Below are 14,647 nucleotides of genomic sequence, written 5' to 3'. Positions count from 1 at the left end.
CTCACACACATTCAATTAAAGACAATCAACTGGTTCAGGTGAAATGGTGGAAAAGATTTGACTACTATGGCAAGATGAAATGGTAATAGAAAACAGGGCCCTATACAGTTCATTCGGAAAGTATTCAGACCCCTTCACTTTTTCCATATTTTGTTACGTTACAGCCTTATTCTAAAATGGTTTAAATAAAAATGTTCCTCATCAATCTACACACAATACCCCATAATGACAAAGTCAAAAAACAGGTTTTTAGAAATGTTAGCAAATGTATTACAAAAAAAAAAGATACCTTATTTACATAAGAAATCAGACCCTTTGCTGTGAGACTCGAAATTGAGCTCAGGTGCATCCTGTTTCCATTGATTATTCTTGAGATGTTTCTACGACTTGATTGGAGTCCACCTGTGTTATATTCAATTGATTGGACATGATTTGGAAAGGCACACACCTGTCTATTGTTACGGTTTTCTGTAAGCGAAGGAGAGTCGGACCAAAATGTGACGTGTAGAGTGCGATCCATGTTTAATAAACAAAAGTAAACACGAATCAAATACAAAACAACAAACGTAACAAGAAAACCGAAAACAGCCTATACTGGTGTAAACTAACACAGAACAGGAACAAGGACAGGAAAAGGACAAAAGGACAAATCAACCACGAAACACTCAAAGAATATGGCTGCCTAAATATGGTTCCCAATCAGAGACAACGATAAACACCTGCCTCTGATTGAGAACCACTTCAGACAGCCATAGATTCACCTACAACACCCCACTAAGCTACCATACATGTGAAAAAAAACAAGACAAAACACACCACATACAAAAACCCATGTCACACCCTGGCCTGACCAAATAGATAAAGAAAACACAAAATACTAAGACCAGGGCGTGCCATCTATATAAGGTCACACAGTTGACAGTGCATGTCAGAGGAAAAACCAAGCCATGAGGTCAGAGGAATTGTCCGTAGAGAGCCAAGACAGGATTTTGTTGAGGCACAGATCTGGGGAAGGGTGCCAAAACATTTCTGCAGCATTCAAGCTCCCCAAGAACAGAGTGGCCTCCATCATTCCTAAATAGAAGAATTTTGGAACCACCAAGACTCTTCCTGGAGCTGGCCGCCCAGCCAAACTGAGCAATCGGAGGAGAAGGGACTTGGTCAGGGAGGTTACCAAGAACCTGATGGCCACTCTGACAGAGTTAATCTGTGGAGATGGGAGAACCTTCCAGAAGGACAACTATCTCTGCAGCACTCCACCAATCAGGCCTTTATGGTAGAGTGGCCAGACGGAAGCCACTCCTCAGTAAAAGGCACATGACAGCCTGATTGGAGTTTGTCAAAAGGCACCTAAAGGACTCTCAGACCATGAGAAACAAGGTTCTCTGGTCTGATGAAACCAAGATTGAACTATTTGGCCTGAATGTCAAGCATCATGTCTGAAGGAAACCAGGCACAGCTCATCACCTGGCCAATACCATCCCTACAGTGAAGCATGGTGGTGGCAGCATCATGCTACGGGGATGTTTTTCAACGGCAGGGACTGGGAAACTAGTCAGTATTGAGACAAAGATGAACGGAGAAAAGTACAGAGATCTAATGGCAACCTGCTCCAGACTGCTCAGGACCTCAGACTGAGGGAGAATGTTCACATTCCAACAGGACACCGACCCTCAGCACACAGCCAAGACAACGCAGGAGTGGCATCAGGATAAGTCTCTGACTGTCCTTGAGTGGCCCAGCCAGAGCCTGGACTTGAACCCAGTCAAACTTCTCTGAAGAGACCTGAAAATAGCTGTGCAGCGATGCTCCCTATCCAGCCTGACAGAGCTTGAGAGGATCTGCAGAGAAGAATGGGACAAACATGGAGACAACGATAAACACCTGCCTCTGATTGAGAACCACTTCAGACAGCCATAGATTCACCTAGAACACCCCACTAAGCTACCATACATGTGAAAAAAACCCAAGACAAAACACACCACATACAAAAACCCATGTCACACCCTGGCCACACCAAATATAGGTGTGCCAAGCATGTAGCATCATAACCAAGAAGACTCGAGGCTGTAATCGCTGCCAAAGGTGCTTCAACAAAGTACTAAGTAAATAGTCTGTATACTTACTAAAATGTTTTAGTGTTTTTATTTGTAATACATTCGCCACCAAAAAATGCAACCTGTTTTCGCTTTGTCATTATGGGGTATTGTGTGTAGACTGATGGGGGGGGGGCTATTTAATCCATTTTAGAATACGGTTGTAACGTAATAAAATTTGGAAAAAGTGAAGGGGTCTGAAAACATTCCAAATGCACTGTACAAAGAGTTACTCAGAAATATACATACAGTTCCTTCAGAAAGTATTCACACCCCTTGACACTCCACATTTTGTTGTGTTACAGCCTGTATTAAAAATATAGTAATATAGTATAAAAAATATTGTCACTGGTCTACACACAATACACCATAATGTCAAAGTGGAAATAAATTTTAAGAAAAAACATACATTGAATATTCCTTTGAGCATGGTGAAGTTATTAATTACCCTTTGGCTGGTGTAATCAATATACCCAGTCACTACAATGATACAGGCATCCTTCCTAACTCAGTTACCGGAGAGGAAGGAACCCACTCAGGGATTTCACCATTAGGCAAATGGTGACTTTTTAAAATACGTACAGAGTTTAATGGCTGTGATATGAGAAAATTGAGGATGGATCAACAACATTGTAGTTACAGTGGCTTGTGAAAGTATTCACCCCCAATGCCTTACAACCTGGAATTAAAATTGATTTTTTTGGGGGGGGGTTGTGTCATTTGATTTACACAACATGACTACCACTTTGAAGATGCAAAATATTTTGTATTATGAAACAAATAAGAAATAAGACAGAAAAACTGAACTTGAGCATCATAACTATTCATCCCCCCAAAGTCAATACTTTGTTGAGCCACCTTTTGCAGCAATTACAGCTGCAAGTCTCTTGGGGTATGTCTTTATAAGCTTGGCACATCTAGCCACTGGGATGTTTTCCCATTCTTCAAGGCAAAACTGTTCCAGCTCTTTCAAGTTGGATGGGTTCCGCTGGTGTACAGCAATCTTTAATACCACAGATTCTCAATTGGATTGAGGTCTGGGCTTTGACTAGGCCATTCCAAAACATTTAAATGTTTATCCTTAAACTACCCGAGTGTTGCTTTAGCAGTATGCTTAGGGTCATTGTCCTGTTGGAAGGTGAACCTCCGTCCCAGTCTCAAAGACTGAAACGGGTTTCCCTCAAGAATTTCCCTGTATTTAGCGCCATCCATCATTCCTTCAATTCTGACCAGTTTCCCAGTCCCAGCCAAATGAAAAACATCCCCCCCCCCCAGCATGATGCTGCCACCACCATGCTTCACTGTGGGGATAGTCTTCTCGGGGTGATGAGAGGGGCTGGGTTTGCGCCAGACATAGTGTTTTCCTTGATGGCCGAAAAGCTCAATTTAAGTCTCATCTGAGAGTACCTTCTTCCATATGTTTGGGGAGTCTCCCACATGCCCTTTGTTGAACACCAAACATGTTTGCTTATTTTTTTCTGGACACTCTTCCTTAAACCCCAGCTCTGTGGAGTGTAATGGTGCTCCGTGGGATTAGATTAATTTTTTTCTTGAGCGGATGTTCTGCCTGGGGGCTGGAACATAATTACAAATAGTTTATAGACTGCAAATTCACCGCAATAAACCCAAACAGATATAATGTTTGACTAAAGCGTAAGAATTTTAAACGTAGCTTACATTTGTATACGATCATGTGTTTCTCTATTATGTGTGAAAATACTTGGGAAACAAATTTCTTAAATCCAAATCACTTGGAGCTGATTTCTTGGTGTTTTTACAGTCTTATGTCCAAATCCCCAAAATATTGATTTATTTGCTCAGAAAGGGGGGCCAGGTTGGAGCGAGCGGTCGCATCTACACTTCGGTCCGCAGGTAGTATAACTTTTCATTACATTTCATTATAGTACAACGGTTTGATTTGTCTAATCTTAGCAATTTCTTCTTAGCTAGCTACATAGCCGTCTTTGTATCAAAGATAATTGCGTAATTATCGTATTTCGTCGTCCTAACGTAGTCTACACTGCTTTCTGCCCAGCAGCTAGCTAACGTCCACTAGCACAGCAGCTAGCTAACGTCCACTAGCACTGTAGAAACTATTACACTCAACGACTCGATTAGTGTAGTGTTAGCTAGCTACATAGTTGTCTTTGCTGTCCTTGTATCCAAGGTAGTTGTGTAGTTTAGAGTGTGTAGACTTAGAGTGGTTATCTTAATTTACCGAGGTTAGCTAGCCAGCTATTTGTCGTCCTTAACGTAGGAGTCACTGCTAGCTAGCTAGCCAACAGCTAGCCAACGTCTTCCGAATTGAACTTCAACAACCCGGTCAACATTCCGCCTCGCTCCACAGGTAGTATCACATTTTCATTTCACTTCATTACAGTACAACGGTTTGATTTGTTTGATCGTAGCTAGCTAGCTACATAGCCGTCTTTGTATCTAAGACAATTGTGTAGTCTGGAGCGATTTTCTAGGTTAGCTAGCCAGCTATTGTCGTTCTTTTAACGTAACGTTGCGTAATCAACACTGCTAGCTAGCCAGCTAGCCCCCGAATAGCAGCACTGTAGAAACTATTACACTCGACGGAACGACTTGATTAGTGTAGTGTCAACAACGTAGCCACTGCCAGCTAGCCTACTCCAGCAGTACTGTATCATTTCAATCATTTTAGTCAATAAGATTCTTGCTACGTAAGCTTAACGTTCTGAACATTCGATAAGTGTAGTCCACTTGTCATTCCAATCTCCTTTGCATTAGCGTAGCCTCTTCTGTAGCCTGTCAACTATGTGTCAATCTATCCCTGTTCTCTCCTCTCTGCACAGACCATACAAACGCTCCACACCGCGTGGCCGCGGCCACCTAATCTGGTGGTCCCAGCGCGCACGACCCACGTGGAGTTCCAGGTCTCCGGTAGCCTCTGGAACTGCCGATCTGCGGCCAACAAGGCAGAGTTCATCTCAGCCTATGCCTCCCTCCAGTCCCTCGACTTCTTGGCACTGACGGAAACATGGATCACCACAGACAACACTGCTACTCCTACTGCTCTCTCTTCGTCCGCCCACGTGTTCTCGCACACCCGAGAGCTTCTGGTCAGCGGGGTGGTGGCACCGGGATCCTCATCTCTCCCAAGTGGTCATTCTCTCTTTCTCCCCTTACACATCTGTCTATCGCCTCCTTTGAATTCCATGCTGTCACAGTTACCAGCCCTTTCAAGCTTAACATCCTTATCATTTATCGCCCTCCAGGTTCCCTCGGAGAGTTCATCAATGAGCTTGATGCCTTGATAAGCTCCTTTCCTGAGGACGGCTCACCTCTCACAGTCCTGGGCGACTTTAACCTCCCCACGTCTACCTTTGACTCATTCCTCTCTGCCTCCTTCTTTCCACTCCTCTCCTCTTTTGACCTCACCCTCTCACCTTCCCCCCTACTCACAAGGCAGGCAATACGCTCGACCTCATCTTTACTAGATGCTGTTCTTCCACTAACCTCATTGCAACTCCCCTCCAAGTCTCCGACCACTACCTTGTATCCTTTTCCCTCTCGCTCTCATCCAACACTTCCCACACTGCCCCTACTCGGATGGTATCGCGCCGTCCCAACCTTCGCTCTCTCTCCCCCGCTACTCTCTCCTCTTCCATCCTATCATCTCTTCCCTCTGCTCATACCTTCTCCAACCTATCTCCTGATTCTGCCTCCTCAACCCTCCTCTCTTCCCTTTCTGCATCCTTTGACTCTCTATGTCCCCTATCCTCCAGGCCGGCTCGGTCCTCCCCTCCCGCTCCGTGGCTCGACGACTCATTGCGAGCTCACAGAACAGTGCTCCGGGCAGCCGAGCGGAAATGGAGGAAAACTCGCCTCCCTGCGGACCTGGCATCCTTTCACTCCCTCCTCTCTACATTTTCCTCCTCTGTCTCTGCTGCTAAAGCCACTTTCTTCCACTCTAAATTCCAAGCATCTGCCTCTAACCCTAGGAAGCTCTTTGCCACCTTCTCCTCCCTCCTGAATCCTCCTCCCCCTCCCCCCCTCCTCCCTCTCTGCAGATGACTTCGTCAACCATTTTGAAAAGAAGGTCGACGACATCCGATCCTCGTTTGCTAAGTCAAACGACACCGCTGGTTCTGCTCACACTGCCCTACCCTGTGCTCTGACCTCTTTCTCCCCTCTCTCTCCAGATGAAATCTCGCTTCTTGTGGCGGCCGGCCGCCCAACAACCTGCCCGCTTGACCCTATCCCCTCCTCTCTTCTCCAGACCATTTCCGGAGACCTTCTCCCTTACCTCACCTCGCTCATCAACTCATCCCTGACCGCTGGCTACGTCCCTTCCATCTTCAAGAGAGCGAGAGTTGCACCCCTTCTGAAAAAACCTACACTCGATCCCTCCGATGTCAACAACTACAGACCAGTATCCCTTCTTTCTTTTCTCTCCAAAACTCTTGAACGTGCCGTCCTTGGCCAGCTCTCCCGCTATCTCTCTCAGAATGACCTTCTTGATCCAAATCAGTCAGGTTTCAAGACTAGTCATTCAACTGAGACTGCTCTTCTCTGTATCACGGAGGCGCTCCGCACTGCTAAAGCTAACTCTCTCTCCTCTGCTCTCATCCTTCTAGACCTATCGGCTGCCTTCGACACTGTGAACCATCAGATCCTCCTCTCCACCCTCTCCGAGTTGGGCATCTCCGGTGCGGCCCACGCTTGGATTGCGTCCTACCTGACAGGTCGCTCCTACCAGGTGGCGTGGCGAGAATCTGTCTCCTCGCCACGCGCTCTCACCACTGGTGTCCCCCAGGGCTCTGTTCTAGGCCCTCTCCTATTCTCGCTATACACCAAGTCACTTGGCTCTGTCATAACCTCACATGGTCTCTCCTATCATTGCTATGCAGACGACACACAATTAATCTTCTCCTTTCCCCCTTCTGATGACCAGGTGGCGAATCGCATCTCTGCATGTCTGGCAGACATATCAGTGTGGATGACGGATCACCACCTCAAGCTGAACCTCGGCAAGACGGAGCTGCTCTTCCTCCCGGGGAAGGACTGCCCGTTCCATGATCTCGCCATCACGGTTGACAACTCCATTGTTTCCTCCTCCCAGAGCGCTAAGAACCTTGGCGTGATCCTGGACAACACCCTGTCGTTCTCAACTAACATCAAGGCGGTGGCCCGTTCCTGTAGGTTCATGCTCTACAACATCCGCAGAGTACGCCCCTGCCTCACACAGGAAGCGGCGCAGGTCCTAATCCAGGCACTTGTCATCTCCCGTCTGGATTACTGCAACTCGCTGTTGGCTGGGCTCCCTGCCTGTGCCATTAAACCCCTACAACTCATCCAGAACGCCGCAGCCCGTCTGGTGTTCAACCTTCCCAAGTTCTCTCACGTCACCCCGCTCCTCCGCTCTCTCCACTGGCTTCCAGTTGAAGCTCGCATCCGCTACAAGACCATGGTGCTTGCCTACGGAGCTGTGAGGGGAACGGCACCGCAGTACCTCCAGGCTCTGATCAGGCCCTACACCCAAACAAGGGCACTGCGTTCATCCACCTCTGGCCTGCTCGCCTCCCTACCACTGAGGAAGTACAGTTCCCGCTCAGCCCAGTCAAAACTGTTCGCTGCTCTGGCCCCCAATGGTGGAACAAACTCCCTCACGACGCCAGGACAGCGGAGTCAATCACCACCTTCCGGAGACACCTGAAACCCCACCTCTTCAAGGAATACCTAGGATAGGATAAAGCAATCCTTCTCACCCCCCCTTAAATGATTTAGATGCACTATTGTAAAGTGGCTGTTCCACTGATGTCAGAAGGTGAATTCACCAATTTGATAAGTCTGCTAAATGACTGGATAAGGGTTGGGGAACACTGATCTAAGGTTTACAGTATGGGTTTCTTCACTGTAAACATCAAGTCGTCTCTTGTTACTACTCTGCATTGCTGCCTCCCAGTGGTAACTATAACAGCTGTAATCAAAAAGAGTTCATTTACACGATACCCTGTACTTACACGTGATAGTGTGTGGTCAGGGAGAAAAAGACTGAAGGAAGCCTCAGCATAAATCACAAGCTGACCTTTAGAGCCCTTATCCCCCTAGGCAGTTTTAGGAATGTGTAACCTAGTCTGTTACCGGGCAGGGTGGAGCTATTACCATATTGTGTATACCTATCCAAGCCTTTAACATGTGCCTAAGGGAAGCGGCTAGCTGGCTCTATCCCAGAGTGTGCTGCCTACACAGCTGCATGCTACACAAGCCTATAACTCACGCTGATCCTGAGCAACATTTGGAGTTGAATGGGAAATATACAGAGTACTACATCGTATAGAAATGTCATTAACACATCTTCTCCCAATATCCCCATTCTCCCATTTGGGAGTATGAGTTGTGTAAGCCTGCTACTAGTGTGTCTGTGATTCCACCTGGGGACACTTTGATTCCATTGGTTAGACATTATTTCCATATGTTCTCACTTTAAATGGCTGGCTAATCCACGGTCACCGCTAGCAGCACTCTGAGGATTATCTGTGTTGTTTTCTCACTGAGAAGAGAGATGGTGCTAATCTCCTCAGAGAGAGGGAGAGCGAGGAAGACAGATAATGGGACATAGGATAGAAAGGAAAAGAGGGAAAGGGGGAATAGAGGAGAGAGAGAGAGAGAGAGAGAGAGAGAGAGAGAGAGAGAGAGAGAGAGAGAGAGAGAGAGAGAGTTAAAGAAATACAGTTGTCAACTACTCCACAAATTTCTTGTTAACAAACTATAGTTTTGGCAAGTCAGTTAGGACATCTATTTTGTGCATACCACAAGTAATTTTTCCAACAAGTGTTTAGGGACAGATTATTCACTGTATCACAATTCCAGTGCGTCAGAAGTTTACATACACTAAATTGACTGTGCCTTTAAACAGCTTATAAAATTCCATAAAATCATGTCATGGCTTTAGAAGCTTCTGATAGGCTAATTGACATCATTTGAGTCAATTGGAGGTGTACCTGTGGATGTATTTCAAGGCCTACCTCCAAACTCAGTGCCTATTTGCTTGACAACATGGGAAAATCAAAAGATATCAGCCATGACCTCAGAAAAAAATTGTAGACCTCCACAAGTCTGGGTCATCCTTGGGAGCAATTTCCAAACGCCTGAAGGTACCATGTTTATCTGTACAAACAATAGTACACAAGTATAAACACCATGGGACCACGCAGCCGTCATACCGCTCAGGAAGGAGACATTCTGGCACCTAGAGATGAACATACTTTGGTGTGAAAAGTGCAAATCAATCCCAGAACAACAGAAAACGACCTTGTGAAGATGCTGGAGGAAACAGGTACAAAAGTATCTATATCCACTGTAAAACGAGTCCAATATCAACATAACCTGAAAGGCTGCTCAGCAAGGTAGAAGCCATAAAAAAGCCAGACTACAGTTTGAAACTGCACATGGGGACAAAGATCATACCTTTTCGAGAAATGTCCTCTGGGCTGATGAAACAAAAATAGAACTGTTTGGCCATAATGACCATCGTTGTGTTTGGAGGAAAAGGGGGAGGCTTGCAAGCCAAAGAACACCATCCCAACCTTGAAGCATGGGGGTGGCAACATCATGTTGTGGGGGTGCTTTGCTGCAGGAGGGACTGGTGCACTTCACAAAATAGATGAGATCATAAGGTAATTATTTGGATATATTGAAGCAACATCTCAAGACATCAGTCAGGAAGTTAAAGCTTGGTTGCAAATGGGTCTTCCAAATGGACAATGACCCCAAGCATACTTCCAAAGTTGTGGAAAAATGGCTAAAGGACAACAAGGTCAAGGTATTGGAGTGACCATCACAAAGCACTGACCTCAATCCCATAGAAAATTTGTGGGCAGAACTGAAAAAGCGTGTGCGAGCAAAGAGGCCTACATACCTGACTCAGTTACACCAGCTCTGTCAGAAGGAATGGGCCAAAATTCATCCAACTTATTGTGGGAAACTTGTGGAAGGCTACCCAACATGTTTGACCCTAGTTAAACCATTTAAAGGCAATGCTACCAAATGCTAATTGAGTGTATGTAAACTTCTGATCCACTGGGAATGTGATGAAAGATATAAAAGCTGAAATAAATAATTCTCTCTACTATTATTCTGACATTTCACATTCTTAAAATAAAGTGGTGATCCTAACTGACCTAAAACAGGGATTTTTTACTAGGATTAAATGTCAGGAATTATGAAAAACTGAGTTAAAATGTATTTGGCTAAGGTGTATGTAAACTTCCGACTTCAACTGTATATAAAAAACAATGGGATGTGTAAACCTAGAGGGCAGAGGGAGAGAGAAGAGAAAGAGAGATGGAGGAAAGACACAAACAGCACGAGTGACAGAATCGACGTAGAGAGAGAACAAAGTGGTGGAGAGATTTAGGAGATACTCTGTTCCAACAGTACTGCAGCAACATGTCTGTCTGCAAAATTGCTCAGAGCTAAGTCTGTCATCTTAAATTAGTAGTCAGACGAAGACATTATTTTGATATAAAATGTAGATAGTCGAGTAGGACCTCACAAAGGCTAGGTCAGCAGGATAGAAAAGGCTCTTATACAACATCATGCAGTTGAAGAGATCATTTTTCATTTGCAGGGTGAACATATACAATGGCTGCAAAGGAGTCCGATTTAGATCATTTAAAGCTTCACTGATCGGGGTGGACATAAACACACACACCCACACACATGCGCATGAACCATATTTGATGCATGATGAGTTAACTATGACCATTTGACTACTGTACCATACTGTTTAGTTAATTAATTTCATACTGAGACTGAAGCAAAAGGCAATTGTTACAGATAAATAATTTGAATTTCAAAAAAAGAGTGTGAGTGTAGGGCAAGACAAGAGAGGGTTGTACTGAGAGATGGAGAGAGAGAGCAGCAGAGAGACAGAGAGAGAGACCAGCAGAAAGACAGAGAGAGAGACCAGCAGAGAGAGAGAGAGAGACCAGAGAGAGAGAGAGAGAGCAGCAGAGAGACAGAGAGAGAGAGATCAGCAGAGAGAGAGAGAGCAGCAGAGATACAGATATAGAGAGACGGAGAGAGAGGGCAGAAGAGAAAGACAGAGAGAGAGACCAGCAGAAAGACAGAGAGAGAGACCAGCAGAGAGAGAGAGAGAGAGCAGCAGAGAGACAGAGAGAGAGAGAGCAGCAGAGAGAGAGAGAGCAGCAGAGATACAGATATAGAGAGACGGAGAGAGAGGGCAGAAGAGAAAGACGGAGAGAGAGAGCAGCAGAGAGAGAGAGAGAGAGAAAGACAGAGCGAGAGAGAGAGCAGCAGAGGAAGTGAGAAAGAAAAAGGGAGGTGGTGATAAGTGCATTCTGTAAGCGTGAGCGAGGGAGAGAGATGAGTGTTTATTCTGGGTGTCAGAGATGGACCTCTGAACACTAGGTGGGGAGTGGAGAGGTTGAGAGAGAGAGAGAGAGAGAGAGAGAGAGAGAGAGAGAGAGAGAGAGGATGATGGAGTACTGGCTAGAGGAAGGGAGGAAGTGATGAGTGTGTGCTCACAGTATAAGTGACATCTCTCCTCCTCAGACAGATTGTCTCTCTTTCCCCCTAATGGGATCCTGTTATAGACCCCCCCCCCCGCTCTCTCTCCCTTCCTGCCTCCCTCTTTCTCTCTGACATTTCCTTTTTTCCCTACATAGAAATGTTCTGTTATTACCTATATTTCAATATCTGTGCCCTTCAATTGCCCTTTTCTCACTACATATTTTTTTTGCAGTCTATCCCCTGTTACGATTACAGATTTATTCTAAGAGAATACAGTTCTTTACAACTGTGAGAAAATGAAAAAGTGTGTGTGTGTGTGTGGGGGGGAGGGTCAGAAATAGGAGAAAAATATCAATATTTTTCTCCATGAGGGACCTTCAATGTTAGTTTTTGCTTTGAATATTGCTCATACCTAACCATGTGTGTGGGGGGGGGGGGTCAGAAATAGGAGAAAAATATCAATATTTTCCTCCATGAGGGACCTTCAATGTTAGTTTTTGCTTTGAATATTGCTCATACCTAACCAGTCTATTTATCCCCAATCCAGCCTGCATCTTTCTGCCAATCATACTGCCTTCATCCAATATTCGGCTCAGGAAGCCCATGTCATGTAGAAAAACCTCAGAAAGCTGTTTGGAACCAGACCCAGCCGTGTTGCTCACCAGTATGTAATCAAGGCAGGGCTTTGCCCTCGCTAGCAATCATCTGTCCTGATTTGATCAGAGACAGACTCATTCCTTCAGACTAGAAGAACCCTGCTGTGAAGAGATACCACAACCAGGAGACAGGCAGACAGACACCAGACAAACAGAGAGAGAGAGAGAGAGAGAGAGAGAGAGAGAGAGAGAGACAGAGAGAGAGATGGAGAGCCTTGCAGACAGATGTAGAGCCTTGCAGACAGATGGAAAGCCTTGCAGACAGATGGAGAGCCTTGCAGACAGATGGAGAGCCTTATAGACAGATGGAGAGCCAGGCAGACAGATAGATAGAGAGCCAGGCAGACAGATCGACCGACAGATAGACCGACAGACAGGCAGACACACACCTCAGCTAGCACTTATAGTGTTCATAACTTCTCAGTAGACGCCAGACTCAGACCAGACTGGAGCTATAGCATGAAACCCTCACAGTTTCCTGCTGAGTACGTACTGTATCGTGAATGTTATAGTTCAACAGATCAATGTTTATGTTTCTACCACTGAATTAAATAGAACCTTGTGAAATGTTCACTGTTAAGGTGAGCTTATTGCATTTGTATGGAAATGCATATGTTTTTACGCCATACCCACGACCACACACGAGAACGTGAATACATTAACTACCGGTGTTGTAAAGAGAAAGCATGATACAATACCACTTGGTAATGTTCACCTACAGAACCAGCATGTAGACACCTACTGTAACACGTCTCTCTCTCTCCCTGCAGGCTGTAGACTATGAGAGTCGTAGCTCCTACTCCTTCTCCGTGGAGGTGTTGAACCCTATGGTGGACTCTCGGTTCCTGCGCCGTGGGCCCTTTAAGGACCGTGCCTCCATCAGGGTGGCTGTGCTGGATGCTGACGAGCCGCCTCGTTTCTCCCGGACGCACTACCGGATGGACGTGTCCGAGAACTGCCCTCCCGCTTGTACTGTGGGAAGGGTTAGTGCTGTGGACCCTGATACTGGACTCACCAACAACATCAGGTGCTGGACTGGATCATAAACTCTCTTTCTCTTTCTCTTTCTCTCTCTCTCTCTCTCACACACACACACACACACACACACACACACACACACACACACACACACACACACACACACACACACACACACACACACACACACACACACACACACACACACACACACACACACTAAGGAAAGATCAAGGCAAAATTATCATTATATGTTCTCTAAAGAAAAAATGATCTAGTAAGTGCTGGCCCTGTTTTCACACAGCTATACAAAGGAGGAAAAGGGCAATGTGTGGTGGAACGGTAGTTACACCGTTCATTGAGATATTTAGATAAATCAGCTCTACTTCAAGTGAGCTCATATCGACTACGATTATCTGTGATATTAATTCCCTGGCCATTTATATCCTCTCATGCTTATCTTTCTCTCTCCCGCTCCCCCTCTCCTGTTTTCACTCTCTATCTTGGTCTCACTCTGTCCCTCTCTCTCTCAATCTCTCTCTCTCCCGCCGCCTCTTCTTAACCTATCCCTCCCCCACCCTCCTCTTTCTCTCCCTCCTCCCGTTCTCCATCTCTCCCAGATTCTCTATTGATCCCCAGTCAGACCAGGAGGCTCTGTTTCGTATTACTGCAGACAGCGGCCTCATCACCACGGTAATGGAGCTGGACCGTGAGCGCGAGCAGTGGCACAACATCACCATCATCGCCATGCAGAGAGGTCAGAGGGCACTATGTCATAATTTAGAGCTAGGCGTTTTGACCTTACCAGGAATAACTCTGCAGTAGTTATAGCATGACTCAGGCCTAGGATTGCAAAATTCCTGGAACTTTCAAAAAATTGCAATTTTTTTCTGAAATCCCGGTTAAAAGATTCCCAGAAAGATGGAATCAGGAAGGAATAAGCAGAAAATCCATAATCCTTCAACCAGGATTTCTGGAAAACCGGGACATTTATTGAAAGTTCCAGGAATTTTGCAACACTGCTCAGGCCCTTCGTTTTTCATGATCAGGACCATCTCCTGACCCCAGTCATTGCACATTCACTCTCCGCAAAAGCATGAAAAGCTGTAGAGAGTTGAAGTACAATACACTCCACAATGCAGCTTTACTTTATGTCTTGATGGCTTCTATATGTTCCACAGGACCAGCAGTAGTAGCACTGCTTTAACCACGCTGACAGTAGTAACGCTGCTTTAACCATGCTGACAGTAGTAACACTGCTTTAACCATGCTGACAGTAGTAGCACTGCTTTAACCATGCTGACAGTAGTAGCACTGCTTTAACCATGCTGACAGTAGTAGCACTGCTTTAACCACGCTGACAGTAGTAACACTGCTTTAACCATGCTGACAGTAGTAGCACTGCTTTAACCA

At 45.6% G+C, this 14,647-nt stretch overlaps 1 protein-coding gene across 1 annotated transcript in view; it reads left to right on the top strand.

The window, feature by feature from the left end:
• The window catches only part of LOC135506809 (cadherin-24-like), a 110,273-nt gene that overhangs the window by 80,577 nt on the left and 15,049 nt on the right, over positions 1–14,647 (top strand). Inside the window, exons 6-7 of the mRNA XM_064926192.1 lie at positions 13,027–13,283; positions 13,855–13,991. Of these exons, the coding sequence (XP_064782264.1) occupies positions 13,027–13,283; positions 13,855–13,991 (394 nt within the window). The remainder of the gene's footprint in view (positions 1–13,026; positions 13,284–13,854; positions 13,992–14,647) is intronic.

This window comes from Oncorhynchus masou, chromosome 3 (genome assembly GCF_036934945.1).
Source record: "Oncorhynchus masou masou isolate Uvic2021 chromosome 3, UVic_Omas_1.1, whole genome shotgun sequence".
NCBI lineage: Eukaryota > Metazoa > Chordata > Actinopteri > Salmoniformes > Salmonidae > Oncorhynchus > Oncorhynchus masou.
Note: the sequence above shows the minus strand (reverse complement) of the source record. Positions and strands in the feature narration are given on the sequence as shown.